At 40.1% G+C, this 11151-nt stretch overlaps 1 protein-coding gene and 1 long non-coding RNA gene across 3 annotated transcripts; both read left to right on the plus strand.

The window, feature by feature from the left end:
- The first annotated feature begins 1494 nt into the window (after positions 1–1494).
- Positions 1495–3691, plus strand: LOC106332707 (probable polyol transporter 6). The gene is made up of 2 exons (XM_013771181.1): positions 1495–1772; positions 2145–3691. Exons 1-2 carry the CDS (start codon positions 1634–1636, stop codon positions 3527–3529), a joined length of 1524 nt encoding a protein of 507 aa, XP_013626635.1. The 5' UTR covers positions 1495–1633; the 3' UTR covers positions 3530–3691.
- Positions 3692–5810: 2119 nt separating this feature from the next.
- LOC106328367 lies at positions 5811–7301 on the plus strand. 2 transcript variants are annotated; one of them, XR_001267594.1, is made up of 3 exons: positions 5811–6056; positions 6141–6637; positions 6961–7301. It is a non-coding gene; the product is annotated as an uncharacterized LOC106328367 (long non-coding RNA). The 2 variants fall into 2 exon arrangements; XR_001267593.1 differs by having other exon boundaries at positions 6141–7257.
- The last annotated feature ends 3850 nt before the right edge of the window (positions 7302–11151 follow it).

The raw sequence follows: 11151 nt of genomic DNA on the forward strand, positions 1-11151 counted from the left end.
TTTGGGTTTGACTCCAAGTTTTGAGTCACAATTGGCAATTCTCCCTATAATTAAAGATGATATGATATTAATTACTATCGCTTACCTAATTACGTCCTATGATTTTCTTATTTACTTAATTAAGCAAAACATGTTTGGCTTTTTCCCATGATTCAAAGTAATCAATCGAACCTTTTTTAATTTTCTTAAATCCAAATAGTCTCTTGACTCTTCCATTAAATTATGGACACAACTTAGGTTCACCCCTAGGGTTGAACCTTTAAATTCACCTCACCCTTTAAGACCAATAAATTCAAACCCCTAAACCCAAACCCTATACCCTAAACCCTAATCCTAGACCCTAAACCCAAAAACTAGACTATAAACCTAAACTCTATACCCTAAACCCAAGTCGTAGACCCTAAACCCAAACCGTAAATCTTAAACCCAAATTATATACCCTAAACCCACCTTAACCATAAGTCCAAACGGTAAATCCTAAACCCAAACCGTAAATCCTAAACCTAAAACCTATAACTAAACCCTAATCCTAGACCGAAAACCCAAACGGTAAACCCTAAACTGAAACCCCAAACTTAGATGCTATAGGGTTTGGTTAAGGTTTACAGTTTGAGTTTAGGGTCTAAGACTTGGGTTTAGGGTATAGGATTTCGGTTTATAGTCTATTTTTTGGGTTTAAGGTATATAATTTGGGTTTAGGGTCTAGGATTAGGGTTTAGGGTATAGGGTTTGGGTTTAGGGGTTTGAATTTGGGTTTAGAATCTAGGGTATAGGGTTTAAAATTTAAGATTTAGGGTTTAGGGTTTCGCTGGAAGCGTTAACGTCGTTAAAATTAGCGTTTTTATTTTTTGTAACTATTTTTTATTAATTTAATATTTTTGAATTAATAATCTATGTGTCACTTTGAATGGTCCTAAAGGGTGGGGTGAATTTAAAGGTTCACCCTAGGGGGTGAACTTAAGTTCTGTCCTTAAATTATCTATATTTACTTTGAATTTTTTTTATTAAAATGGACTCATGACGTTTTACACAGTGACATAACTTTATAAATATTCACGAGGATAAAACCAAAAAATAGATCTTAAAATAGTTCTTAATCACCCAATAATAGTGGACTCGTGTCTACCCATATCTTTTCATCAAATTACAAAACATCTTAGCTTGTCAGAGTTCACGTTACATTTGGTCTCAGATACGTTCTTATCAAAAATAAAAAGTTAATTACTATTTGGCAAGTTAGACATATCAATGTTCCATGGTTATTCTTATTACGCATGTAGTTAGGGTCTGTAATTAGAATCATTGATCGGGTCTTAAGTGATTTATCACAACACAAATCTCTATAAATAAATTAATAAAAGATGTGTGGATGACTCTTGTCTATTGATATTCAAATAACTAAATCCCCTATTTCGAGCATGTGGCTTTGACGAGTACTGTCTTCTGTCGTCATAAGTTTTTTCTATATATAATCAACGAATCTTCTTTGGTAGTGAGAAAAAGATATTGTGAACCAAACTCATAACTAACTTTCAGATACAGACTTCTAATTAACTGGGAGAGACAGAGATAAAGTCTGTATACTCTATAGTTGGTTTGCAATATTTTCTGATAACGTGGTGATAAACTAATCATGGAAGATCAGGTCATCCCCAGCAAGAATCCGGATCCCGTCGATCAGAAGCCGACCAATGAAAAGCCACCCGGAGTTAATAGATACGCTCTTCAGTGTTCTATTGTCGCCTCTATCGTCTCCATCATCTTTGGTTACGGTAAGCGTATTATAAGAAATCTCCAAAACTAACATTTTTGTTGAATATTATTGGAATTTTAAATTGAAAGCTGATGATATAAAAACATCTGTTTACAACTTTACACATATATGAAGCTTTTATCTCTAGTAATTTTTAAATTATAAAGGCTAAGATTTAAATATATGCTAGATTCGACAAAAATGTCTTAGTTTTTTTTTTCTTCTGTATCACGTTTATTGTTTTAAACATATATTTTCTCTTCTTTTTTTTTTTGTTTTTGATCTGATATATATAGTAGTATTCAACAATATCAATTATGTGGAATTGTAAAAGAATTTTAATGATCATAAGAATCGATAATATGTGGTATTTTTTGGTATATGTGTATAGATACTGGTGTTATGAGTGGAGCAATGGTGTTTATTGAAGAAGATCTAAAGACTAACGAAGTTCAGATCGAAGTTCTCACCGGAATCCTCAACCTTTGTGCCCTTTTCGGATCATTACTCGCTGGAAGAACATCGGACATAATCGGACGTCGTTACACAATCGTCTTAGCTTCAATACTGTTCATGTTAGGTTCAGTATTAATGGGCTGGGGTCCAAATTATCCCGTTCTCCTAACCGGTAGATGCACAGCCGGTCTAGGCGTCGGTTTTGCTCTAATGGTTGCTCCGGTTTACTCAGCCGAGATAGCAACCGCTTCACATAGAGGACTCTTAGCTTCTCTTCCTCATCTTTGCATCAGTATAGGGATTTTACTAGGTTACCTAGTCAATTACTTCTTCTCCAAGTTACCAATGCATATCGGTTGGAGACTGATGCTCGGCATAGCTGCGATCCCCTCGCTAGTGCTAGCGTTAGGGATCTTGAAAATGCCGGAGTCTCCACGGTGGTTGGTCTTACAAGGCCGTCTCGGAGAAGCCAAGAAGATACTGAAGTTAGTATCGAACTCGCCTGAAGAAGCTGAGATACGGTTTAAAGACATCAAAACCGCTGCTGGAATCGACGCAAATTGTGAAGATGAAGTTGTGAAGATGGAGAACAAGAAGACTCACGGTGAAGGAGTGTGGAAAGAGCTGATCTTAAGACCAACACCTGCGGTAAGACGAGTTCTTTTGACTGCGTTAGGGATTCATTTCTTCCAGCACGCCACGGGTATCGAAGCCGTGCTTTTATACGGTCCGAAGATCTTTAAGAGGGCAGGGATCACGGCTAAAGACAAGCTTTTCTTGGTTACAATCGGTGTCGGAATCATGAAGACGACGTTTATCTTCATAGCGACTTTCTTGCTTGACAAGGTAGGTCGAAGGAAGCTTTTGTTGACCAGCGTTGGAGGAATGGTTTGTGCGTTGACGATGTTAGGGTTTGGGCTCACGATGGCTCAGAACTCTGGCGGGAAACTAGCTTGGGCTTTGGTATTAAGCATAGTTTCTGCTTATAGTTTTGTTGCGGTTTTCTCTATTGGGCTTGGGCCGATAACTTGGGTGTACAGCTCTGAGGTGTTCCCGTTGAAGCTTAGGGCGCAAGGAGCGAGTCTTGGAGTTGCGGTGAATAGAGTGATGAATGCTACGGTGTCCATGTCGTTTTTGTCGCTGACTAGGGCGATAACAACCGGAGGAGCTTTCTTTATGTTTGCTGGAGTTGCGGCGGTGGCGTGGAACTTCTTCTTCTTCCTAATGCCGGAGACGAAAGGTAAGTCGCTTGAAGAGATCGAAGCGCTTTTTCAAAGAGATGGTGATAATAAAACAAAAGGAGAGAACGTCACCGTTTAATATGTTTGTGTTTTTCTTTTTGTTTGCCACTCTCTTTTAGCGTTTGCGATGTTCTTTGTGTGTGGCTTTTATCATAAGCCAACGGTCACGTTCGGCGCACAGTTTTAGTATTTGTTAACAATTTATGATCAACGACTCATAAATCGCCAGTTTTTTAGCGTTTGCGATGTTCTTTGTGTGTGGCTTTCATCAAACTATAAACCAACGGATACGTTCAGCGCACAGTTTTAGTATTTGTTAACAATTTATGATCAACGACTCGCAAATCGCCAATTACTAGCAAACAGTGGCCAAGTATTAGACAAAGAGAATGAGTTTTTTTCCTCTCAGATAAAAATCGAGGTGGTACTTTCGCCATTACACAAGGAATTTGAAGAGAGTGAGCTTGTAACATAATGGAAAGTATCGAACTGCAAATCCTGGAATGACGGTTCGAGGGTTTGATGTCTCCATTCAGGCGAAGAGAGCTGGCAGATCCTTTTTTAACTTAAGCGGATACTCCAAGTAAAATCTTGGCGATCTTCTCTATCTAATGAATGGAGAGGGGAAGTCTACTTTGAAATCGCCGAAAGAAGGGTACTAAGTAGCTGGGAATGCGGACTAGCTAGTAGTTTAGTGATAGCAGTAGGTCGGTTCGCTGTGGCTCTAATGTCGTTGATGAAGCAAACAAATAGGGCAAAGCGTTTGATCTCTTGTAAACAATTAAACAATCAGTGTCATTTCTTGAAGAGGATACATAAACTACCCTATTGAATCTTCTTTAGCCGCTCCTAGGCCTGGGCATTTTAATCTGGACCCGAAAACCCGAACCGGAACCGGATCCGGACCAAAAATTTATAAGTACCTTTTGGGTCTAAATATTTTTTACCCGAATAGACCCGGAACCGAAAGGAACCGACCCGAATAGATCCGGACCCGAAAAGAACCGACCCGAATAGACCCGACCCGATAAGAACCGATTTGTACCCGACTTAAAAACATGTATATCGAAAACTATGATGTTTTTGTGTTATATTTTATATATATTATTTATGATTTAGTTGAAATATCTTTTGTTAACAACATTTATTATTATTTTGTAATATTTTTTAAGTAATATGAAGCTTTAAAATGTAAAATTTAGAGTTTAAAAATGTTTTATTTTAATTATTAATAGTTTCATTTAAGTTATTTTGTAAAGTTTTAGATATATATGACAAATATCAACTAAATTTGATGAAATTGGATATGCCATATCTTTTTCAAATCCTAAATACCAGAACTCGACCCGAAAAATTATAGGTATTTTAATTATAGACCCGAACCGACTTGGACCCGAGAAGAACCGAAAATTTCTAAGTATCTATTGGGTATAAATATTTAGGACCCGAAAGAACCGGATCCGAAATGAACTGGTCCGAACCCAACCCAAGACCCGAACGCTCACGCCCAGCCGTTCCGTCGGTTTTATCGTGGGCTTTGTTATAGCCCAAATACTTTTGTGGGTCGTTGTTAAATCTCTGAGTCAAATAAAGAAAACGTGCTTAGGTAAGACCCATGTTCGGGAACGCGCTAGGCGCTAGTCGGGCGGTCGGATTGGGCCTAGCGCCTAAAGAGAAAATCGGGGATTAATCGAAAATTATGCGGGGTGGAATTTTTAGATGGTTTACTGTGTTATAAAACATGTTAATCTTTAATTGTGTATAACATTAATACATTTTCATGTTTAAGATTGTATAAAACACACAAATAGAATATATAAACTTAATATAGTGTATTTTTCATCAAAATTATGAATATAAATAATATTTATAAAATTTTAGATCAAATAAAAAATAAAAATATTATTAAAAAAAAATAAAAATAAAATAAAATAAAATAAAATAAAAAAATAGATTAGGCGGCCGCCTAGGCGGCTAGGCGGTCATTTAGGCGGCTAGGCGGTCATTTAGGCGGTCTAGGCAGAAAAAATCGGATATCCGATTTTTTAAACCGATTTGGCATAAATCGGGGCGGAAGAGTGACGCGTAACACCTAGGCGGCCGATTTTTAGAACAGGGGTAAGACGCATGGAATCGGTAAAACGCCAACGAAGTCAACGACCCCATAGATTAGCTGTCCATGTCCTAAAACGTCTTAAATTTAATTTTTTCTTTTGTGTAAAACAACCGCCTCTCATTTTAAAACGCCACTAAACACGTAACCTCACCCCCAAGAGATCACATCTCGACCGTTAATCTTACTATCGAATTATTCGATCTCGTCCGTCCATTAGTCCCAACACTCTGTATAAAAAAACGCCTTGATCTCATTGGTTTTCATACCCTCTTTTTAATCGTTATCTCTTTCAACTTTTTGTTCATCGCTTTTCTCTAGATCTATCTTTTACGTCGATTTGTTTGACGTATTGGAAGACTCTCCGATTCAGTTCTTCCGTCGATCTGCGAATCGGCGTCGTATACACATGGATCTTGTAGCTCCGGTTTGATCCACGATCCAGGAGACGGATCTTAGCTGCTGAGATCTCCGACGATCGGTTGAAGAGCTGGTAACTAAGCCTATCGTAGCTGAATCTGATGTTTGATTCGATTGAATTCGATTGTAATATTATCTATTTGTTGATTATTCTCAGATCTGATCGAGCATCATGATCTCGGCAAGCTAGGTTCGTCGGATCTGTGATATGCTTTGCGGCTTGATGAGGTGATGATGAGTCACCGAGAGGAGGAATTGGAGAAGAGGGAAGAGGATTCAGATATGTGAATTGATAATGAGTATGATGGATGTATGAGATGTTTGTTAAGGACGATATAGCCTGATGGATTAGGCTTGAGTTCTGATTAAGCATCTTTGTCATCCGACCTTTGCCATGACAGGTGCGCTTGCATGGCAGGTCTCCAAATAATAATAAAAATAATTGTTTCGTGTTGGTGAGGGGAGTTCGCACGGGGAATTTTTTTTTAAGCCCGGGTTCTCCCCCTCACCTTTGTGTCTTGCTCTCTCGCTCTCTGATTCCTTTGATCTCGATTCACCACAATATCTCTAGATACACAGACATATTTTGAATTGATTCGGATCTGGAGTCTAACGCGGATATATCTAGATCCAACGTACTCCACAGAGGCAAAGGTACTTTAAGTTTGAGTTTTGATTCTCCATTCACATGTTTATTCGTAGTTCAACCTATCATAACTCCAAATTGAATTTCATTTTGCTCATGGAGACGCTCAAAATTGACATGTGAAAATATTTAATATCAAGCACTTTTCAATTTCTTTCTTTAATAATGCTATATACATACTTCTAGTTATTTGTTTGTAAGAACAATGTTCTAGCAACATGTATCCACTTTTATAGTATATAATGATACAAAGAAGTACGTTAGAGTGCCATCAATTTGCACAATACTGTAAGCATGTTGTCTTGTATGATTGTATCTATGTTTTTCATAGAGCTAATGGCTCTGGTGACAGAAGACCTTGGAGGTATCGCCATCTGCCTTAATAATAGATGCGATGTTTAGCAATGGATAAATCGAGCGCACGAGTGTGTTCATGTTGAAGCAATGAGGTATCTAAATCAAGTTACTTGTCTGACTTTTTGTATGTAAAATTAGATACAGTGTTTCTATATTGAAAAAGAGTATTTCACTGTTGGCAATTTGAAGGAACCATCGAATATTTAGCGAAAATCTTACATTGTATTTTGCATAAACACTTGTGCATAATACATTTATGTTGTTATTTTGATGTGGTAATTTCAGCTAGTATCTGTGCACTGGCCTTTAATTTCACTTGTAGCATTTGTTCTATTGAAATTATATAATTATTATATCGAAATGATGATTGGTTAATGTTAAAGCAGACTGTAAATCTGATCCTGGTTGTCGCACTATTGTGGATATGGTTTTGTCATTAGGATTCTCTAGTATAGAGATGGAAACTTTATGTTAACTTGGCAAGGTTCGTGTTAATAGATCTGTAAGCTCAAAATGGTAGAGCTCTCGTTATGAGAGGTTGGTGGTTCGAATCCACCCAGATCTGTCTACTTCCTAATCTTTTTACATCTTTTACATGAACGTAATTTAGAATTCACTTTAGTCATGATCTATTAGCGTTCACTTATTGATAGGGTGTGCTAAAAGGAATTGCTGACAAGAAAAAATATTTACTTTTGCTTTGGCAATTGGCGGAGGGACTAGGGGAACTGGTCATCAGTAAAGTAATGACGATGATCAACTATTTTTTTTGAGCAAATAAGGATTGATTACGAAAACAGAGTTTCAGTCTACAACATCAGGTGCAGCGAAGACAATGAGAGTAAAGCTGCTTTAGCTAAGGAGTCAGCTTGAACATTTGCTAAACGCGGAATAAAGTTAAACGAGATAGATACGAAAGAGCGAGACAGAACATGAATGTCGTGAAGCACCCCTCGCAGAGCCACATCTTGACTTTGAGTCTTCAAGAGCAAAATAAGGTTCTTGGAGTCGGAGTTAACAGTGAGACTGCTAACATGGGAAGAGACTGCAGCTTTAACCGCCAAAGCTTTTGTCACAAGAGCCGAAGGAACAAAGCACCGGTGCGATGAAGAGGATTCTGCAATGAAATTTTCAGAGTCATTGAGTTGCCATCCAAGTCCACAGTTACCTGTTGCTTGATCCCATGCTGAATGTCGTCCCGCCAAGATAATGAAAGACCTCCCGCTAATCCCACTGGGGGAACTGTGAAGTGGTTGGTGAGATAGGACTTCCTGAATAGCTTGAGCACGGCTTCATCCTGATTTTTTTGCCTCCATTAGGAACAAGACTGCTGGGGAAATTCACTTACGGAATTCCCTAATCCGCTGGACTGTCAAGGTGCTCTCAATGCCTCGACAGTTCTAGCTGATACATGCTAAGGAAGAGACTTTTGGAGAGGATGAAAATCCTTCTCCTTCCTAGCCATCGCCGAGATCAAGTTAACAGCCGGTGTCTTTGGTGGAGCCTTCCGTTGCGCTCTTCCTCCAGCTGTTATAGCATCAAGCATGAGCTTCCTTCGGGGAGACTGTAGTGTGGTGTTAGTGCGCCTTTTCTTCATGCTAACTTCCTGCAACGGACTACGTGCAGTGCGTCTTCTCGCAACTCGTTTCCCTGCTGCTTTCGAGGTCAAAGCAGGATGTATTGGTAGTTCTCCTGGCTCTTCAGTCTCCTCAGTAGTATCAGATAGTAGGGGCCCCAGGCGTAAAGAGACATGAAACCTATCTTCGCTGAGAGTCCTTATAGGGGACCTCTCACACGGGTCCAACCTGCCTGCTTCAAACACATTTGAACTCAAAGGTCGAGTAATGGAATCTATTGATGGAAGAGTCATCTCCAATTGCTGAGGAATCAAGTTTTGTGGGTTCTAGAGTGTGTCAGCTTCCTTCCTCACGAGATCCAACCCAGCCCGACTTGTTCGTTGAGTATTGACAGAGAGCCTCTCCTTGGCAGAGACTCTATCCTCTCCTGACCCATTCCCAGAGCGGGGATCAGACAAACGTGACGAGATGCTCGTTCGTTTGTCTTTGTTATTTGGGCCTGTTGTAGGTGATTGATTGGTCCTAGAGCTTACATCTATGATAGGAGAGACACGATTTCCTCTGGATAGAGCAGAGGGAAGATCGTTTTTGTCTTGTGTTTTCGAGGTTGCAAAAGTTCCATCATGGTTTTCTCTGGTTGTTGGTTCTCTTCTGTGGTGGAGAGGTGCGCCGAGCCAAGTGACTGTCATTGTAGCAGCGTCTATTCTCCTCAAATCCAGAGCCAAAGCTTCTCTCTCACGTTTCCCTTCTCACAAGAGGGGAGTGACGCTGGTGGTGGTCGGGTTGACGTTGGGACTGACGCTCGTAATCCTCATCTCTTCCCTCTCTTCTATAGTTTGTCCAACGTGCCCCGCCCTGGTGAGGCGATGGGTAATGGCGGGACCTTTTCCTGTCATCCTGTCTGCGTTTCCCTTCTTCAATGCTTTCCAGAGTGTTTTGTTGGGAGATGCCCAGGTTCCTCCTATCTTCCTTCTGGTGACGTAACTCCACGCGACTTTGGCATTCATCATCTTCATGGCACAAAGACTTGCAGAAGAAGCAATGTTTCTGTAAGTTTTCATATTCCATTTCTATTTCGACAACATCACCCGACGGTGGTTGTAGGTCCATCTTCATTATAAGAGGTTGAAGGCCGTTCACAAGGACACGGACTCGGGCTTTCGCCGCTTCTTTGACGTCTATGTGGCCCAAGACCGGGCCAATAACATCAATGCCATGAATGTTTACCCAAAAAGGAATGCGGTTTGGGAAATCATCTGAAACTATCGGTTCCCACCTTTGAAGAATCAACATCCACTTTTTGAAGTGGAAGGGTGCCTTAGAGAGGATGGTTTGAAGGTCTTTCTCATACTCAAACCCAAATTGGAACAGGGACGGCCCCAAGGCGCGACCCGTTAGTCTTCCAACCACATTCTAGTGCTGCAAGAAGAAATCTACTAGGGCCCTGGTCTTCTGTATCGCCGGATTTGTTACTCGACCTATAAGCGTGAACTTATTCCGTTCGATGAGTTCCGAGATATCAGATTCTGGAACCTTAACGAGCGGCTTTCGAAGCGTGGTGTTGTTGGCCATAGCTTTACCCTTCTCAGCTCTCATGTATCGGTGAGACATTATGGTAAAGATGCTAAGCTATCTCAGATGCGAATGCGACCAAGGAGAAGGCGAAACTACAAACTGTAGTAATGTGGAGTGCAGTTACGGTCTTCGTAGAGTGAGAGAGAGCAAGGAGAACCACAAAACCTACAAACAGTAGTTCAGATTAGGAAGAATTGCGGTTGTAGTACTTGAACAGAGGAAGTTCCGAGACAGGGGAGAGCCCTATAAGGTGAGAGACATCCATTCCTTCCCAGAGACAACCTCCATGCCTACGATATTCGTCATCGGAACACTTCAGCGGTGAAGTAGGGCGGCTCCGGCGGTCCCTCCGACACGGTCGGGGGAAGAACCCGGTGGGTAAAGACCAGAGAAACCTTTTGTCCGGTAGATACTTCCCAAACAAGTAAGAAGTTTGAAAAACCCGAAAAGTATTTAGCGGTTTAAAGCCAAAGAGGGGAAGTCAGCTTTAGGAGCTACTAAAAAACTGGTGGGTAGAAAAACTTTTATATTCGCTCTACGCGTACGTCTTTTCTTCTAGAAGGACTTTATCCTCGTAGGGTCACACAAAAAGAGATGAATTTTTGCCTAATGTATACGTGAAGTTGTCCTGGGGTCTTGCATTCATTCAAAAAAATAAGTTTTGGGGTCAGTACGTGCTTTTGTAATATGCTGGAATCAACAAAAACATTTTTGGGCCAGTATATGTAGTTTAATACAAAAGTCTAAAGAATAAAAGTTAATGATTTGAACCTGCTACCTTTGAATGCAAATGATCATGTTGTTCCACCAGACAAATTAACTGAAAAGCACCAACAGCTGAAAATATTGGTCAGTTACAACCAAACACCCAAGAGTTTTAAAAACTGTAGTAAAAGCACCAACAAGAAAATATACATTCCAAATTTAGACGGAGAAAAAGAGACTAGGGGTTTTCTGGCCGTAGCTACCCATCATGGGTAACCCATGATGATATGATATACACTAGTTGCATT

The sequence above is a fragment of the Brassica oleracea genome, chromosome C3, assembly GCF_000695525.1.
Source record: "Brassica oleracea var. oleracea cultivar TO1000 chromosome C3, BOL, whole genome shotgun sequence".
In the NCBI taxonomy this organism is placed as follows: Eukaryota; Viridiplantae; Streptophyta; class Magnoliopsida; order Brassicales; family Brassicaceae; genus Brassica; species Brassica oleracea.